Source organism: Leishmania infantum, chromosome 16, assembly GCF_000002875.2.
Source record: "Leishmania infantum JPCM5 genome chromosome 16".
Lineage (NCBI taxonomy): Eukaryota > Euglenozoa > Kinetoplastea > Trypanosomatida > Trypanosomatidae > Leishmania > Leishmania infantum.
Genome location: NC_009400.2, coordinates 50,012 through 69,508, shown reverse-complemented (window position 1 = coordinate 69,508; position 19,497 = coordinate 50,012). Strand labels below are relative to the sequence as shown.

Below are 19,497 nucleotides of genomic sequence, written 5' to 3'. Positions count from 1 at the left end.
GCCTACTGCTGGTGTGTGTGTGTGTGTGTGGGGTGGGGCTGCGCCACGCCGAGGGGGATGCACGAGGTAGCGACCGGCATGATGGGGGAGCGTCTGCGCGGCGACCCGCGGAGCGGGTGGTGGGCCGGCAGAGCTCGAGGCAGAGGCCGTGCTCTCGGATGAGAGGGTCGCTGCATTGCTGTAGCGTGTGTGCCCAGGGCTGCCATTACACGAGGCGGGGGGGGGCCTGTGACAGGCCCTCTGTGTGTGTGTGTGGGGCCGAGTGGCGCTGGAGCCATGCCGCCATGGCAGCTAGATGGGCGCGACGCAGCACGGGGCAAATCAGAAAATAAATCTTCCACCTTCGTCTTCTTATGTGCATGGGCGCATGCGCACTCGGGTGCGCCTGTCCGTCTGCAACTGTGACGGTTGCTTCCTCGCAGGGGGTATCGTGATACGGCCCCTCCAACATCTTGCTGGTCCACGCCTTCTCCTTTCGCTCCGTCGTTTTCTTATTTCTGTTTGAGGGATGGGGTCTCGCACGCACACCGGCACACACGCAGCAGAGGGCGCATCGGAGACAGAGAGAGCAAGCCCACATGTCAGACAAGCGACCCGGTGCGCTGAACTCCTGCGGCCATGTGGCCCCCAGCGCGCGATCCAGCCCTTACGCGTCCTCTACGCACAGTCACCAACACCAGCAGCGGCAGCATGGCAACACCAGCTGCAACGGTAGCACTACCTCATTCAACGCTTCGTACCCGCATCGAGGTGGGACAGTGGAGGGGCGTGGCCGTGGACAGATCCCACGCATTCACAACGAACAGGACGGGCGCGCACCACAACGCATCGGAGGCGGAGAGCGTCGCCCCTTCAATGCCACTTGGTCGAACAGCGGGCCGACGTCCTTGATGGAGGACGCGCCTCGTACGAAGCTATCCTCGTATGTTACGCCGCACGAAGCTGTTCAGGCGCAGCCGGCCCAACACGGCGCCACTGTCGTTCGCTCAGGCAGCTCCGCCACGGAGGGAGGAAGCATTCTCTTCTTCAGCAGCGTCCAGAAAAAGGGCGGCGCCTTCACCGCCTCGGAGCGAGAGACGTACGCGCAGCTGCACCGTAGCCGCGCTATCCCCAACGTCAACCGAGGCCGCAATGCCGGCAACGTGATGGGCAGCGGCGTGTCGGCCAAGTCCGTGGCGCGGAAATACGCCGACTTGGAGAAGGACCGCGAGGCGCTCGAGATATCGCAGGCAAAGGCCACCGTGACCGGCTGGAAGCGACCGCGTTTCACGCTGGACGACTCACCCAGCGAGGACGATGGGGAAGACGCGGAGGCCACGGCAAAGCAGCCGAGGACCCGCGCCACGTGAGCTTCCGAGACGGCGGTGGGCTGTGGAATGCCGTCTGCGACAGGGGCTCACTGCCTCGGCAATGCGGTGCTGGCGACCGTCGCTGCCGTGCTGCACAGGAAAGGAGGGGGCGACGGGAGCGCTGTGGCGCGGCGCTTCGCACGGTTGGGGGAGCAGCTCGAAGCTGCCGCTGCTGCTGCGCCGCGCGCCCACAGAGGAACACGAGAGCCAGACCGCGTCTCGAGGTCGTTGGGTCTCTCCCGCCAAGCGCGTCTCGCATCCTGACCCAAAGCAGCATGACCCCTCCCGTCACTCATTCACGTGCTGCATCTCTTGTCCCTCTCATTTCTGCCTGCTTTTCCTTCTTCGCTAACGTCAGGCATCCTTTCCCTCTTTCTACCTCTCTCGCTGTCTCTGCGGGTGCGGGTGTGCGGGGGGGGGTGCGCACCTCCGCGTTGTCGTGCGCCTTTATTGTTCCGCTTTCGGTAGGACGACAGCAGCACGTGCTGGCCGTATAACTAACGGCGTGAGCCGCCACGAGCTGGTGCTCGTGTGCTCCTCACTGACGGAGGTCGTCTGTGGGCGTCTCCGCGCATCTCTTCATCGCTTTAGCACTTGTCCGTGCGCGTGGTGTCTTGGCGCATGTCTGCCGCCCTTCGCCGCTCGTGTGTGTCGCCCTCTTGGCAGCTCCTTCAGCCACCCATTTCATTGCGTTTTCGCGTCTCACTGCCTCTATTCCGTCATTCATGGCACTCCTTATCTTTCCTGCGTTCACTGCGGTGGTGGTGAGGGCATCCATGGGGCCTGGAGAACTCCTCCCTTCCTCTGCCTCACCTGCTGCGCCCGGTCGCATTGCAGCACTCAGCGAGCGGCTGGTTTGCCTGTCTCGCTGCAGTGGTGGTCGGCGCTCGACGTGGTGGGCATTATCTGCACTACTGCATACTTGCATTCGTTTGCTCGTTTCTAGCCGTCATCGGCTTCCACCCAGTCGTCTGCAGCGCTACGGGGGCGGGCGACGTCCGCGTCGCTGCAGACGACTGGGTGGCCGCTCCTTCTCATCACGCCTGTCAGCGTCCCGGTGTGTGCCTCCCGTTCCCTTCCCGCCGCTGTCTTGCTATTCACTTCGCTTCCTTCTCTCTCGCTTAATTTTCTGCCTTTGCTCGTCAGTGCTGCTCCCTTCAGCAGTTGCTGTAGGATACGCCTCGCCGAACTTGCCCCTCGTCACCGGGCAACTCTTCGGCCTCTATTATTCCTACCCCTCCCCCAAAACCCACCCCGACTCACTTTTCATACACAAAGGCAGCAAGGGATATGCGCACACCGATATACGCATCCATAGACAGAATCGCGATCATCTCCAACACCTGCTGCCGATAAGCTCCACTGCATCACCGCCTGCACCTTCAGCATCGAAGTCCTTTTCCTGTGCAGGAGCGTTGTTGCTGTTGTCGGGCGCAGCTCGCGTTCTGTCCACCACGCTTCCTTCTTTCCGTTCACAGCGCCTTCTCCGCCCGCATAAACAGCGCACTGCACAGTCCTGCGGTCATACGCGCCCGAGTTGGAAGTCCCTCCTCTCGCTCTGCCTTCCCCCGTTCTCTGCTTGTCGTCGCGCTTCTCTACGTAATCAGGTGACGGCGGCTCACGTGGACAGAGGAGATTCGGTTTTGTATACTGATCGTGTGTCTCTGTGTATGTGTGCGTGTGCACGAGAGCACCAGCGTACACACGGAACGAGCAGACCGGACGTACGAAGTTTGACGCAACGGAAGCCGACGAAACCGAAAACCAAGGTGATAAGGACGACAAACGGACCGACGCCTGCGCCTGGGACAAGAACGTTTTGATTTTCTAGGCGTGCCAGCACTGCGCAAGATCGACCGTTGTGCCGAACACTACGCGTGTGCGCCTGCGTGCGCACGTGCGCAGTGCGTTGTTCTGCTTTACTTTTTTCCTGTGCGTTCTTGTCTTGCTCGCACCGCTCTCTCAATGTTCTGCGCCTATACAGCCGCACCAAACCACGCATATCACCCACTAACCGACAAGCCCGATCGCTGACCCGGTCCCTCCCTCCGATTTACCGTCCTGCGTCGCACTTTTCGACTTGCTTCTGCTGTTGCTGGCGTTGTTGTCCTTCCACTGTCGCAGCTGCTTGCGTCGTGCATCTTTTCGCTCGGGCGCTCGCTGCAGCGTCCTCGGTTTTCGTTGTCTTCCCCTTGCACCGCTTTTCGTTGGCTTCATTGTGCCGCTCACTTGTGCAGCCGCACGGGCACTGCCGTTGCGTGTGCATTGGTCGTCTTCTTAGCCGGCGCCGGTGGGGAGGGGACCACGGACTGGATCTGTGTGGGCGTCCGCGTGCTACAGCTCGGCTTGTGTGCGACACACTCCCGCCTGGTGCCGAACTCCCCCGACTCTCTTCCTTTTGTTCGTGTCTCGTACACGTCGAGGTGCGTCTCACGCCCTCCTCTCTGTCTCTCTATCTGCCTGGTGCAGGGAGCCCAGCACGCCCTGGGCGACTCGTCTTTTCCCTTTACTCTTTTCCGTCCGGCGGGAGCGCCACCACCGGCCCATCATGGCGGGCAAAGACTTCGATACGAGCTTGTTTCTTAAGTTTCTCTTTTCGGTCATCTTTCTGTTCCTCTGCTGCTTTTCGTTGATGCTGTACATTGACAAGGTGGTGGCCCTCTTGCTCGTCTTCATGCTGCGCTTCCTGGTACTGCCGCGCAACATTCGGCTGAGCTTCTCCGGACTTCATATTGCACCCCTGCAAGCCCGCGTGCTGTTCCGCGGGTTCAGCCTGCAGACGGAGAACATCTCGCTTCGCATCGTTGACGGCTACTTCACCTTTGCCTTCTGGGGCTTCTGGTTTCGCCATCCGCGGTGGGCTCGGCTACGTGAGTACATGATAGGCGAGGCGCTTATCGGCACTCGCTGCCGCGTGCGGCACAACCTGCACTACGTCAAGGGCACGATCGTTGCCGTCGACGCGGAGAACAAGAAGGTATCGGTGCAGTTTGATGAGCACAACACGAATGGAAGCAGCCTGGATGAAGACGAGGATGTGGCGGCGGGGGAGGATCGTGGCGCCGCCGAGCCCTCACCGAATTTGGTTGGCAGTGCGCCAGGTAACCTGCGGCACAACTCCGCCGCAGGTGAGTCCTCGTCGTCTATGAATTCGGTGGAGTCTCAGAACGTGCGTGGCCGTGGCACCGCCACCTCCGCGCCGTTGGGGCCGCGGCGCTCGCGGTGGAAAGAGTTCAGCTTTTCACCGATGATAGTACCCCTTCTCGGGCAACACAGTTGTAACGAGGCGCGCATGCATCCTGAGGGTCTGGGCGATGAGGTGGTGAAGGCGGTCGATGTCAAAGACGTGTACATCCGCAGCCGGGCCGGCTTGCTGCAGCTGCACTTGAATGGTGTCCGACTTTGTGTATATAACGCCACGGGCAAGTACCTTGACCTGGCTAGGGCAGCTACCGCCGGCGAGCGTGCCTTCGAGAACCGCACCCGCGAGGCTCGCAAGACGAACAACGAGAGCAGCGCCGAGGCGGAACGGAGAGACAACGTGAGCTCGGCGGGCCCGCGGAATTTGCAGGGCGCGACAAGAAACGGACTGTCGGGCCTGCTGCAGGCGATCGGCAAGTACGTGCTCTCCTACAAGGAAGCCGAGCTCGAGGCGCAAGGGCGAGACGACGCGCAGGAGTCCTTCGAGCTACGAGCGGCGCGGAAGCTTCAGGAGCACAACATCCTCACGACCAGCTTTGCGCAGAAGTTCTTCAACTTCATCGGGTGCGTCGAGGTTGAGATTTGCGCCGCGCAGCTCGACATTGGCAGCGCCGCCTCGTCGCACCCGTACTTTCTGCACTTCACCTTTCAGCAAGGCGAGGGACGTGTCTTTTTGACGAAGGACAGCTGCCCCGCCCTCGATCTTTACCGCTCCGTTGTGGAGCTGACGTTGCGTGAGGTGGACATACGGATGGCGCAGATGGATAGCAAGCTGAGCAAGACGCAGGTGATGCGGAATGCGACGCTGCTGGAGCGGGCGCGTCTGCTGGTGTCAGGTGTCGCAGTGCCGTACGACCACATGCCCCTTGAAACGACCGCCTCGTCCGAGCTGATTGACGACTACGGCATCTTCATGGACGGCAAGAACAAGGGCACGGTGCACCTCGTCTTCTACAAGGATGCCCCGAACGTGTACGCCGGGGAGGCAGTGAGCCGTGGCGCGCTGCCGACCACCGGGGTCGAGGTGCTGATCGATGCCCCGGTGGTGCGCTACGGCCCCTGGCTGGAGTACTGCCGCTCACAGCTGTGGCAGTATTTTCTACCACCCAACTACCTCCCCTTGCAAGAGCTGCAGTTTGAGGTGGGCAAGCCGCGTCCGAACGCCGGGTTCGAGCTGCTCGTCATGTTCCTGCGCGCGACGACTGTCGAAATCCCGTTCAAGCGGCGCAGCATCGTGCCATCGCCACCGTTCGGCATTCGTGACTCGAAGCGCAAGGGCATGATAGTGGCGACGGTAGGCGAGGGTGCGCAGTACATCCAACCAGCCTTCTTTCTCCTTCCGAAGGAGGAGAAGCGGATCTTTCAAGGTCTCTTCATCGCCAAGGGCGTCACTCTCTGGACGAACTGCGTGCTGGAGCGGGAGACCGTGTTGTGCAACGCCGAGTCGCTGCAGTTCTTCCTCGACCGCCAGGATGACCGACTCTGGAACGGACGCAAGCTGTGGAACATCCTGGCGAAACTGTCGGGGGCGAAGCTGTACTGGTACATGGTGTACGTCGACTACTTTCTCGACCTAATCAACGACTGGCAGTTCTCGGCGTGCATGTACCACGGCGTGCCGCTCACAACGGAGATGTACAACACTGTGAATCGTGTCGTGCGGGACTGCATTCCCAACGTGAAGCGCTTCGAGGTCTTTCTAGAGTCTCTGGCCACCGTCTACCTCAACGTTAACACGCGCAACGTGGTCTACGCGGACGACCCGAACGACCTCGCCCACAACGTCATGGCGATTCTGACAATGCAGTCCGGGTGCTTCAACATCGTGCTCCCGAGCGACCAGTACCAGCTGAGTTTCGAGAACGAGGCGGCACGGCCGATGGAGGCCTCGGCGCGTGAGGTGAAGGCGTACCTGAGCTTGCCAGCCAGCCACCCTCTCTACGATCAGGTGAGCAGCGAAACTCCATGGGCGTACGCGGAGTCGTTCCGCATGCAAGGACTCTTCACGATGCTGGTGCCCAACCAGTCGATTCCGCTGCCGCGCAACAACTTCGACACGACCACTGGCCGCACGCGCTACCACAACTTCTTCAACCTCGACCTCGAGCTGATGAACCTGCGTGGCACCCTCATGGGCACCCACATCAAGGCCCTCTTGAACTGCTTCGAGAACACCTTCCTCGACAACACGTTTACAGTCGCGCCGGATGAACTGTTTTGGCTTCTGGCGAAGCTGCAGTCGCACGCCACGACGGGGAAGAACAAGCGGAAGGCGTTTAAGGAGTTCCTGGAGCGGAGCCAGCCGGCTGCCAACGACGTGGAGGTTTGCGTGACGGTGCGGCTCGTCGACGTCAGCGCCACAGCCACGACGAGCTCGATGCCCTTGGCACCGCAGGTCAACCTCTCCACCGGGCTTATCACCTTCACGTATGTAAAGCAGTTTTCCGTGACGGACACCGGCGTCTCGCTCACCCCGCTGACGGTGCGCTTCCCCGATCGCCGCGGCAACTTCCCGCGAAACTCCAAATCGCACATCGTGATCGGCGCCATCACGGTGGGGCTCACGAAGCACTTTGGGCGCATGCCACTGAAGCCGAAGGTGCACGAGGCGATGGAGGTCCACGTCGGCGGCGTGTCGCTTGAGGTGGCGGCCGAGCAGCTTGTGATGCTGGTGGAGGTAGCGCAGACGGTGGCGCGGCACTTCGCGATAGAGGATGCGATGATGGAGGCCGAGGTTGCCGAGGCGCTGACGACAGCGGAGCTGTCGGCCGAAAAGGTGATCCGCTGCAGCCCGCTGCGCAACACCACGGGCGTGTTCAAGAAGGGCATGCGACGCCGGCACGTTGGGCAGAGCAGTGTGCCAAGCATCTGCCGATCCGCTGCGGTGGGAGAGGAAGTGGCTATGAGTACTGGTAGCCTTTTCGGTGGCCCAACGGGCGACTACGATGGCACGCACGGCGATGATTACGGAAACGGCGCTGTGGAAATGCGGGAGTGGCGCTCGGCACAGCGCACCAGAAGACTTCCGGCCTGCCACTCCTTCCCCGCGGGCAGTGAAGGCGGCGGGGACGGTGGTGCACGCGACTGGGCCGACGCCGGCAGCGCTATCGTGGTGGATGTCAGCGGGCAGGCGCATGCGGAGCCTATTTCGTTACTCACAGCCTCGGCCGTGAGGGGCGCATGCGCCGGCGGCGCGACAGCCGCAACCAACACCAGCATCGGCGAGGGAGACTGCAGCCTGCCCATTCTGCATTCCTACGAGTCGGACAGCGGGCGCTCGTCGTCTGGGAAGCACTGGCGTGGTTTTAAACGCCGTCGCCGCCTCTTCAGCGGTTTGAGCCCCACCTCCTCGTCGGGCTCGGACGACGACTGCAGCGGCCAGCGTTGGCGCCCGTTTGCGTCGCAGGTGGCGTACGACGTTGCCCTGGAATTCGCCAAGTTCAGGGAGGAGTGCAACAAGGCGGACGACGACTCGCGCGACTACGGACTGTTCTTCCTCTTGGTGGATGTGGGGACAGTGGCAGGGGTGGTGCGCATTGGCGAGGACGGCTACGCATTTGCGGAGTTGCCGCTTGGCGTGACGGTGGCGCACTCAACGGTGAACGACGGCAACTCCAACAAACGGATGAGCATAGCGATGAAATACGTAGGGGTGCAGCTGCTGTTGAACCGCACTAGCGAGGTGGCACAGACCTACCTTCCCTCGCTGAAAGGTGACGCTTCCGCCGGCGAGTATCTCGAAGTGCTGTCGCTGCGCACATCGGTGTGCATGCGGCAGTACGTGGCATATCCCTTCGACAACAGCCTGGCGAACCATCGACGTCGGCAGCAGCAGTTCGTGGAGGAGAACGACTACGAACACCTCATCAGCTTTCCCTTCAACAAGACTTCGACGCAGTGCCCGACGACACCAGCGCGGGCATCCGGTCCGGAGTCGACCGCGATGGCCCCAGAAACTCCAAGAGGCGAGGAAGAACCGCCTTGGACAAGTCGAGCACAGAGCTGTGCTACGCCCGTGGCAGAGACAGCTACGCTGCCGTGCTCGCCGCAGCCAAATGCCACGAGTCCACCGTCCACCACGAATGGCTTCAACTCGCTGTTGCATCAGGCGAGCGCGGCGTCGTCAGCACCAATAGCGGCTCGCGACGGGATGTTGCCCAAGTTGCCTTTAACCTTGGCTCGTGGTGACGATGGTGATGCGGCGGCCATGCCGCCCCTCCCGCGCGCTTTCACCAGCAGCACCGATGAGCTGTCACTGCCGTCGTCGCCAAACTCGCAGAACACCATGGTCCATACGCACCTAGCCTGTGAGGCAGATGATGCGTCGCGTCTGCAGAGCACGCTCCCGTCCATCTCCACCACCTTCCAGGCGGTCGACAAGGATAACCAGATGAGCCATCGCTTCGCCACGTGCGTTTCGGTGTCGTCGCCGATGTTCTCCTCGGGGGTGAGCAGCCCCGACATCGACTCGTTCTTCGACGCGTCTTCGTCTGGCTCGTTGTCTCAGCAGCGTGCCATGAACAGAGCCTTCGCCGTCGACGGGGACATGGCGAGTGCCTCTGAAGAGAAACGCGCCGCGCACAGGAAGAACAGCAGTGACGGCGGCATCGGCACTGGCAACTCCACTGAAGCGATCGCACGGCCGGGCAACAACGACGGTGGGGCTTGCGGAAGATGTGAAGCCCGCACAAGCCCCAGCGGCGGCGGGGCTGACAGCAGCCCAGCGGCGTCGTCGTCATGTATGACCGCCCCACATTTCTTCTACCGCACATTCGACAAGGCGGAGAGCGACGAACAAGGCACCTGCGCCGTTGACTACTGGCCATCGCAGCGGCCGAGCAACGCCCATAGGGTGCGGGATCACACTCGATTTCACGCACGGTTGCCTATTGTGGGGTTTTGCCTCAACGCCAACCGTGAGAGCCGCGCGCCGCCCTTCTTCTCTTACTCGAAGCGGCAGATGCTGCAACGCGAGGAGGACCTCTTCGCGTGGGCCCGCTGCATTGCCGACAACCGCGAGCGCTCGCAGAACAACTCTACGTCGCGCCATCTGCACATTGCATTCCTCGATCCACTCACCCTACTGGTGACGCCGGAGGCGGCAGTTCTGGCTAGCGCTGCCACGCAACTCGCGCTACGAGCTCACCACTCTCTGCGCAGCCGTCGCTCCGACTTGCCGCGCGACCTGCCCACGCTGGAGAGTCCGGGGGCCGCTCCCAGCAGGGCTGCGCAGCCGCTGCTGCTGCGACCACACGCTAAGAAGAGCAAGGCACGAACACAGCAGCAGCGCTGGCTGTGGGAGAGCAACATTGTGAGTGTCGCGGTGCCCACGGTTGAGGTGAAGCTGCTCACGCGTCTGCCCGTGCCGGTGGAAAACCTGCCGAGCGAACCGAGCGTGACGGACGGAGTTTACACGTCCACAGTAGTGGTGCGCAACCTCCGCGTGCTTATGGCGCAGAACCGACCACCCACCGGGGAGGACACGGAGGCCAAGGCATCGCAGCGGATGTCGGTGTCTGTGAAGGTGGACACGGCTGCTGCCATTACGCAGATCGAGTGGGAACCGATGGGGCGAGAGGGCAACCTCGCCGTGAAGGTGCCTGGTTTCTGGTACAATGCCGACAAGGATACCTTGGCGGTCGTTTTCCTCACTCAAGTCGCTGGCAAGGTCAAGAGGGACCTGTGGCGCGGCGCTGACGGTGGCGCGTCGAACATCACGGTCTCTGACGTGGCTGCGTACGTGACGCGCGACTTTGCCGACTACGTGCACGGGCTGATGTACCTCGTGCAGGACGTGACAGCCGATGTTCGGCGGCGCACGAGGGTCAATGAGCGCTTTTTCTTCCCCACGTCGCAGTCGACGACGGCCCTGAACTTGGACCCGTCCACCGTGCCACGAACGGCCTCGGTGCCGGCAGCGCCCGCCGCCTCTGGCGTGTTCGGCCGTGCCGCCGGTTTTGCATTGCGCGAAGCACCTCACACGCGAAAGGGACGGGTGGTGCAAGGCAAAGGCTTCGTGGGGCATCTGGCGGTGACGCTCATCGACACGGTGCGGTCGGGGCAGCGCATTGCCGTGAACCAAACGAAGATGAGCCGCCTTGACATCCGCAGGCCCTTCTGCAACTTCGTGGTCGTGACGCCGAACCTCCTGCGGGACCGTAACGTGCACGTCCAGGGCTTTGGCGAGGTCGATGAGATGAGCGCGAGGGTCTTTCCCTCGTTGCTGCACATTTTGCACCCGCGGGCAGCAAGGCGCAGCCTGGGCATCCTGGCTACCGCGGCTGGCTCACCCAAGTCGATCAACTCCCGTACGCCGTCTTTTCAGCCGAACGTAGTCACCACCGCCAGCACGATGATGTTTGCGCAGTCCTCCGCGGACACGAGCGCTACCGTCCACTCTTCCGGTCATATCGGCGCCGCGGGCCCACCGAGTCGGCCACTGGCGTTCATCTACGACGGCACGTTCACTGTCCACCAACTCGATCTGCGCGCGCAGCAGTCAGACACGAACTACATTCAACTGACGGGGAAAGACCTGACTGGGTGTGCCGAGTCACGCGCCGAGGGCGTGGCGTCGCGCGAGTGTGTCCAGACGGAGGCGCTCACGGAATCAATATCAGAGACGCTGAAGGAACGTCTGCGCTACAAGGCGAAAAAGGCCCGCGAGCGGGCGAAGCGCAGCCGCTACCCTGCCCCGCCTGAGACGACGGAGCAGCTACAGCTGCGCTCCACCGCGTCCTTCTTTGCGCAAGAGGTGCAAGTACACTACGTGGCCGACTGCCTCATGGAGTCCATCTCGCACGACTTGAAGAGTCCGCTACGCGATCCGGCCGATAGCCAGAGCATGAAGACCAGCAAGGTCTTTACCGCCGCCGTCACGGACGTCGCCCTTGTCGCGCAATTTTCGCAGCAGGTCAATCTCAAGGGCGATCAGGTGAACTTGCACATGATGGTGCACAGTGCCGTGTTTCAGTCACCACACTGCGTGCGCGCAGCCGACACGCTGCACCCGCAGGTGCACGCGCTGATCAGCTCATGGCGGCAGGCGCTGCATGCGGCGAGCCGGACAGTGCGCCCTGGGTCTACTGTGGACAAGCTTGGAAGCGCCATCATCCTGCGCAGGGGGAGCATGAGCAGCAGTGCAGCGGAGCGGGGATCGGCCAAGCTGCAGCAGAGTAGAGCAGTGACCTTCCAGGTACAGGCGACAAGGATTACAGGCTTCGTGGGACTGGCTCAAGGCATCGTGCAGAAGTTCCTGCTGCCGCAGATATCGTGCTTCACGAAGACGTCGTCGAACGGCCGCGCCGATTTGAAGCTGCACCTTCACCCCTTCACCATCACGTCCCACAACACACCCCTGGAAAACTACAGTGTTGTGCTGCCCCACGTTTACATCCTCTACGCGCACGACACCATCAAGATGCTCTGCAGCGTCACCGTGGGTACCATCGCCATCACCATTACGCCGCTGTTCATCAACCACAGCCTCCTCACGTACGAGAAGCTGATCCACGACGTGGCTGCTGTGATTGCGTCACCGAAGATGCACGCTGACGACGAGGAGCGACTAGCGACGGAAGCCCGCTCCCCTGTGGACGCCACCGATGCAACGCTGCGGCGTGACCCGTCTAGGGACACATGGAGCTCGCCCCCCACAACTCATGTGCCGGGCGGAGGCTGGAGCAGCCGCAGCGGGCTCAGCGCAGGCTTCGGCTCTGTGTCGCCGACAGACGGTAACCCTTCGTTGGAGGGCGCGACGGCGGGAAAGGACGGCCGTCGGGATCGGCTACATCATGGCATCCAGTCGCCCATGAGCGCCGACGAGGACGTTCGTGGTGCTGCTACGGAGGCGGCTGCCGTGCCCCGGATTCCGATGCGCAAGCGCCGGCGGAGCTTTCTTTTCTTGTTGCAAGGGGTGCGTCTCTCCTACCTGACTTCCATGACGACGCTGCGCTTCACAATCCGCAGCTTGAACGCGACGGCCGACACGACGGAGGGCGACACGCGGCACGTGCTACACTGGGTAGTGAACGCCACGAATGCGCAGGCAGCGCTCGTCGACCGCGACGATCATGACCAGATGGTAGCGACTTACAACAGCTTGTCACAGCACAGCCGGGTGGCGAGCCGAGAGACGCACGGCTCCAGCGCCCTGTACGCCACCTCCCACACGTCTTCGAGCGGACGCGCCACCGACGTCGCCAATACCATGAAGGCCGCGCACCCCCTCAGCGGCTTCTTGTGGGGTTCCATCGCTCTTTCCTTCACGCTCTCCAGCGGCAAGGTGGACGACAACCGCGCCAGGGCCGCGCTGCAGGAGAGCACCTCCCTCGGCTCGTACAGCGAAGAGCTGCAGAAGGCGCTGCTGGACTCCCTCACCACCTCCACCTCCAAGTGGGAGCTTGCGGTGTTCGAGCCGCTGGTGCTGGTGCGCTTCGGACTGGATTCGCTCATCAAGCAGTGCGTTCGCGAAACGGAGGAGGACATACGCGCCATGAAGGAAGCGACCTACGAGGCAGACCTTAGTGCCAGCACGAGGCTGCGCCAGCACAAGCGCTTCCAGCGGCTGCAGGAGGAGAAGAAGCGCATCGACCGCTTCATAAAGCGAGCGGAAAAGGAGCGGCACCGCAAACTGCGAACCATGACAGAGCGCGTGGTGCACGACGTGACACAGCGACGCGGCATATTTCCGACGGATGCGATCGAGGGCGATGCCTTGCTCGATTTCTTCCGGATTCGACGCTCGCACAAGGTGGTCGCGTCGGTGAGCAACTTTATGGTGGTGGTTCCCTTCGGCGATGCTGCGTACCGCAGCGTCCTCGAGGAGATGCCAGGAACGTTTGCGTGTGGAAAGACCGACCGGCATATCCACACGGCATCGTGCCTGAGTCGGCGCCGGTTCATTCCGTCCTTTGCGTTGAAGATGAAGATGAACGACGTCTCGTTTATCTGCAGCTTCGAGGTGGTGAAACACATCGTCCCGGTGCTGGTCGCCGACCAGCACCATCGTCTGCGTAACGACTCCATGTTTGTCCACGCCGGCACAACGGATCAGGACTACACAACTTCGCTCCTTTTCCACGGCCGCTTGCTTGCCTTGAACAGTCATCTCTACTTCTCGGACGGCTCGCCACTGAACAAGTCCGCCAAGCTGCTAGACCTGCTGCGCGACACGCCGATTCTCGGCGGACAGGGTGTGCTTACGAGCTACGCCGCCGAGGAACACCGGCGCTCGCTGAACAGCATCTCCGTCGTCTCCGTTGAGGCGCCGTTGTGCATTGAGAAGAAGAGCAACACGTTGCACATCGGCGTTGTGGTGGACGTGTCGGAGCCGAAGGTGCGCATGTCGTCGCGTATACTCAGCATTGTGCGTGAACTGTCGCAGGAGCAGACGGCGTTGCCGTTACAGGTGCACATGCGCGCACGCCGTCGTGGCGAGACGCCGTCGCCGCCGCCGCGCCTTTCTCGGAACACTAGCGGGGGTGCCAGCTCGGTCGCTCGAGGAATCAGTGGCGACTCTCCCTCCGCCAGCATTGGGGCGGAGTTTGCGGCCGCGCAGCCAGAGCTGAAGGGGCCGCTGTCCCTGCATCTTGACGTCACCGGCCGGCTGGAGGCGAGCGAGTTGGCCGTCTTTTGTTACTCGAATCCAGAGAAGTGGTGTGCGGAGAGCTGCACCACAGCTGCCGGTGCCGTGGGCGGCGGCGGTGCTCGGGCCTACTCAAGTCCGCGCTCGCTGCGGACCACCTCGTCGCCGGTGGCGCGTCGGTGCGTCAGCTTCGAGACCCCCTCTTCGCAGAACAACCGCATGCGGGCGGCGAGGGATGCGCGGGCGGTCGCCAATGCGACCGCCAAGGGTGTCAGCGTGAACAGAAGCAACCAGAACCCTCCCCGGAGCGAGAGCGGCGACGGCATCGACTTCTACTCGAACGAGCGGTTCCTCATCATGTCTGTTCCGCTGCCCGGCGTAACCTTGCGAGCTATTATGCGGCGTGGCAGACGAGACGCCTCTGACGACGTGGATGTGGTGCGAGTCGAGGTTCGCGCCGGGACCATCGAGCTGAGCCCGTCCATGGCAGCGCTGGCACAGGAGGTGGAGATGTGCGCTCGCACCGATGAACAGAACCGCGTGGAGCGCAACCAGAAGATCATCGCGTTTGTGCAGAGCATGGAGGCTGAGGTACCGCAGCTGCGCGTGCCACTGCACTGCCCGCTGGTGGAGGTGCTCGTTCCCATGCCGCGAGCGTACGAGTCGGTGCTGTCGCAGATGCGTTTGGACAGCGTTGCGTGGCTGCGGCGCACCGACCCGTCCGCGCGCACGCCGACGCCGCTCGGCGAGAGCGGCGGCAGCACCGGAGCAAAGAACCTCCTCAACAGCGCTGTGGTTGCTGTGGGGCACAACAAGTCGCGCGGAATCGTTGCCGTGCACGTGAGCATCAGCGACCTCCGCCTGATCTTCAACTCGGAGCCAGTGGCCTCCACGCACTTCATGCTGTACCTTGACCAGGGCGGCACGATCAATTTCGTCTTCAAGTACTTCGAGCGTCCTGACCCGAACGAGCGCTTCGTCAACAAGTTCCCTGACGCGTCACTTGTCGTGACGATGCGCAGTGTGCGGGCGGAGTGCCAGACGAAGCTGGAAGTGAAGTCGCTGGAAGTGACGCTGCCAGAGGCGGAGCTCGCCATCAGCCGCCGCAGCGGCCACATCGGCGTTGTGGACTCTGTCAGTGTGTACCTTCCCTTCAACGTCGAGGGCAGCGAGCCGAATCTGACGGCTCGGCTGCAGCACATGTCGCAGGTCTTCTTGGTCGTCAAGCTGTGGTCCATCACGACATCAGAGACGCTGAGGACGGCGCGGCGCCTCTTTGAGCGGCGCTCAATCGCCAACGAGATCTCTCCGCAGGCTGCACGCACACGATTTGCTCGTCAGGTGGCCAAGACCACGACGGCGTTCCAGGACAAGCTGAGGATGGTCACAGACCACCGCACACTGGTCTACCTCGGACTCTCCCGCGCGGTATGCTTCTTTGATCTCGGCGCTGGCAGCACGCACAGCTTCACGATCGGTTCGGCCAACGTGGTGGCGGAGTATGCCAAGCGCGCGAACGGATGCACTGTGAGCCTGCTGCTCGGGCGCATCTCGAACACGTCCATCCGCTCAGAGGGTGTCTTGTCGGGTGGAATGATGATCGGCGACGTCATGGCCAAGGCCTTTGTGATCCAGAACTCGGACGACACAGAGGGGTTCGTGCGGTCGCCTGAGCAGCGCACCTTCCGGGAGGCACTGCTCATGCAGCAGGTGCACGTGAATTTCAAGGAGCGGCAGCTGAAGGACATCTTTGAGTGCAAGGTGGGCTCCTTCCACGCCAACTCGATGGACGGCATTGGCGAGGAGGAGTACACAACCACTGACATGGATATCATGTTGCAGCGCGGCACCCTTGGGGTGACACCGAGCACTGTGCCCGCCTTTCTGAGCTTCGTGCGGAACATCAGTGCTGTCGTCGCGGAGCAGCGGTGCATCGCGGCGACCCGGATGAAGGAGACGACGCTGCCATTCCCGGCCTTTCAAGGTGTCGCCGACGACGTCAGCTCTACTGTGACAGGGCTGCAGAAGCCTATGCCGATCATGTGCGAGCACAGCACTGAAAGTCGCAGCAGGTCCGGAAGTGAGTTGAGCGTGGCCACGCAAAGGGCGCGCGTCCGCATTCCTTTTATGGGTAACGCTATACTGCGGGTGCCTTGCGGGCAGCTGCGTGTCGGACTGGAGAAGACAACAGTGCTGCTCGGTGCAATCGCCTCGGGCGAGGCGGCCGTCGGGTGCGTGGTGCTGAGCTTTCCCAAGGCTCGCTTGTCGTTTGCCGAGTGCCCGTGCGAAGACTACACCGCGGCGAAGAAGGTGCTCGTGATCGAGTCGCACAACGTGGAGGTGTACCGGCCCGGCACGCCACGCGTCGTCGTTATGGGCTTTCAAGGCGTCAACTACTTTGAGTTCTACACGCGGCAGGTGCTCGGCTCGGCAGAGGTAGGCTTCGCGCTTACTCTGCGGCAGACGCACCCGTGGACGGGCAACCCGCGGTTTCGCGATTTTGAGGAGATGATAAGCCTCATCAAGTCCTTCACGGACAAGAAGAACGCGGCCGTCTTTCAGCACTTCGGGCGGCTGGACACCGTCACACTGAGCTCCAATACGTCAAGCCACACACCGCGGCGCGACTCCGGCAACAGCCCGGCCACCGCCGCTGCAGGCACAGGCGTCGACTGCTCCAGGGACGCAAGCCTGACGGCTGCCGGTTCCGCCTCTACGATCGGGCCGACCGCGACAGCGGCGGCAGGCGACATGCGGACCCTCAAGGCGCTTCGCAGCTCTACATTCTCTCCACAGCTGCGCTTCGGAGGAGACGTGTCTGTAAACACAGAGGTGATTCTCAACTGGCTGGGGGTAACCGAGAAGATGCTGCCGCACGTTGTGCACACGGCATTGTGCGACAAGCTAGAGAAAGTGCTGTACTCCCTCTCTGACCTGGCGAGCGAGCGCGTGACACATAGGCAGGAAGACAAGAGCATGGTGGTGGCACCCGCCGCTTCCGGCGGTGCTGTTCCACGAGGTTTTACGGGCTCACCATCACCGATCTCGCCCAGCGCCTCCGAACCAAGACGTCTCGACTTGTAGAAGGCGACCTTATTCTTGTTGCGCGCCGCTGTCTGCCCGTATCTTATGCATCCGTTCACGTGCGTGCGTCGTCGTGCAGCCCCTCCCTCCCCTCCCGCTGGCGAGGCGTTGTCTGCGCTTCTTTCGATTACGCATCGCTGGTGCACAAAGCCGGCCAACAGGCCGCAACCGTTTCGCATTTTCGTTTTCTTTCTTTTCATTGTTGAGGGGCGCATTCGCCCATCACGACGCGCAGGAAACGAAGCTATCGCACCCCTCCTCGCCCGTCACGGACCGTCGAGGGCGCCAGTTGTGAAAAAAGGATGTGCATCATCGAGCTGCACCCGTGGTGGTGCTGTGCTGCGTTGTGCCGTCCTTCCTGCTGTCCCGACACATCTGCGCCGGTGTCTCTCTGACTCTCGCCTTCATCCCTCTCGATCCTCGCCTCTTTTGCCGAACTCACCCACACGCACTAACGCATCGCTTGAGCTTACGATGCTCCGCTGGTCTCGGCTACTGCGCGGGCGACCCCCGCCGGTGATGGGGCACGCCAAGCGGATGCGCTTCGCCGGCGTCGACGACAATCCCTCCGTCACACACAAGCCGTGGGACACCAGCGAGCCGCTCATGGCGGACTACGGCTGGGAACGCGGTAAGCTGCCGAAGTTTCGCGCTCGTAGTCCGTTTCACCGTCAGCAGATCGCGCGCCGCATGGTGACGGAGCTGATCCGCAAAGACTACGTCATCGTAGGCGGCGCGCGCGCTCCGGCATTGCGCATCCTGGCCGACCACGTCGTCGAGCTCGCCAAGGCTGGTGACACGGACTCGCGTCAGCAGTTGGCCTACTTTCTACACGACCCCCTCATGGTCGACAAGGCCTTTGACGAGTATCCGCGTCGGTTCCGCGACATGAACGCCAAATACGCGATGATGACGCGCCTGAAGGGGCGCCGACGCAGCGACAACGTTGCCATGTACTTTGTGGAGTACAAAAATCGCGACATGAGCGACAATCACAAGGGCGAGGACTACACCGCTGGGCCGGAGCGCTTCTTCCTGCCGCCGCGCATCATCGAGACCGAAAAAGGTATTCAGCGCCCGCCGCACATGCAGATGGCGTTTGACCGGTGGGCGAGCAAGTTTAAGACGGAGGAGTTTCATCACTGGTGGCGGCTGCGGCACGCCAAGCTGCGCTACTGGGGTGTCCGCAACGTCCCGCATCCAAGCGATGTGGACCCACTCTGGACAGAGAAGGAGGAGGAGGAGTGGCACAACGAGATGCTGGCCAACACCAGCGACTTCGAGGACTTCGACCTCGACGACGACTCCTACGAGGCCGCCGGCGAGGGAGGCGGCCAGTGTGGCAGCTCATCTCCGTCAGGGATCGGACCGGAGCCACAGAAGAAGTTCTGAGCACGCGCCAGGACGTCCGCTTCCTTTTGTTTCGCTCTGTTCTCGCGACACAGGAGGAGCGTCCGTGTGTGTGCAGTCGCCCCACTGACAGTGCTGCATATCCAGTTGCCCTCTTGCCACGTTTCTTGGCGCAGGTGCGTCTCTGCATGCGTGTGTGGTGTGGCGGATCGTTGTACATGTCGGTGCGGCTTACCGTATGCGGCACCGCGGCGCCCCCTCAAGGCTTCACAGGTGTACGCGCACCGTCGCCGACTCGCTCGACTAATAACCCAACACAAACAGAGGAAGCGCCAAGCAACAGGAGTGAGCCATGCAGAGCGGAGCGCCATCACATCTGCGCGGCAAACGCGGGGGAGGTTGTCACAGTGCGTGGAGGCGCCCACGCCTCCCCACCCTTGCCGGCGAAAACGGCGCGCTTCTCGCAGAGCCTGTCACCCTAGTCGCGCGCAGGCCTATGAGTATGTGAACACCGACTGATGGATGGGAGCCGCTTCTCATGCTGTGTGCGGTGCAAGAGTGGTGCCCCTTTCTCTTGTTCTCTCTGTCGCTGGCGCACGCGTAGGCACGCACGTCGGCTTCCGCTTCTACCATCAGCAGAACTCGCGCAGCGTGTGCGTGCGCATCAGTGTGACGTGCAATCGTGGATGTGCCGTCGAAGTCTCCTCTGCTCTTCTCTCCTTTTGTGTCACTCTCCCCGGACTTCACACACACACACACACAAAGTATTCGGTGCGTACCACTTGACCACTCTCAGCCTTTTTCCGGCCGTTATTGCGGTGGTAACGCACAGCTAGCAAGAGACAGCAGCAGCGCGTCAGAGAGAGGGAGAGAGGTCTGCAGGCTGACTGAACTCCTGCGCGTGCTTTTCTGCAGCTGGAGTTCCGC

At 62.2% G+C, this 19,497-nt stretch overlaps 3 protein-coding genes across 3 annotated transcripts; all 3 read left to right on the top strand.

Moving 5' to 3' along the window:
• Positions 1-890: 890 nt before the first annotated feature.
• On the top strand, positions 891-1,349 carry LINJ_16_0190 (conserved hypothetical protein; the record flags this gene model as incomplete). Its single annotated transcript, XM_001464471.1, has 1 exon — positions 891-1,349. The coding sequence occupies one exon, from the start codon at positions 891-893 to the stop codon at positions 1,347-1,349; it is 459 nt and encodes a 152-aa protein (XP_001464508.1).
• Positions 1,350-3,897: 2,548 nt separating this feature from the next.
• Positions 3,898-17,220, top strand: LINJ_16_0180 (conserved hypothetical protein; the record flags this gene model as incomplete). Its single annotated transcript, XM_001464470.2, has 1 exon — positions 3,898-17,220. One exon carries the CDS (start codon positions 3,898-3,900, stop codon positions 17,218-17,220), a length of 13,323 nt encoding a protein of 4,440 aa, XP_001464507.2.
• A 474-nt stretch (positions 17,221-17,694) lies between these two features.
• Positions 17,695-18,612, top strand: LINJ_16_0170 (putative 50S ribosomal protein L17; the record flags this gene model as incomplete). Its single annotated transcript, XM_001464469.1, has 1 exon — positions 17,695-18,612. The coding sequence occupies one exon, from the start codon at positions 17,695-17,697 to the stop codon at positions 18,610-18,612; it is 918 nt and encodes a 305-aa protein (XP_001464506.1).
• Positions 18,613-19,497: the final 885 nt, after the last annotated feature.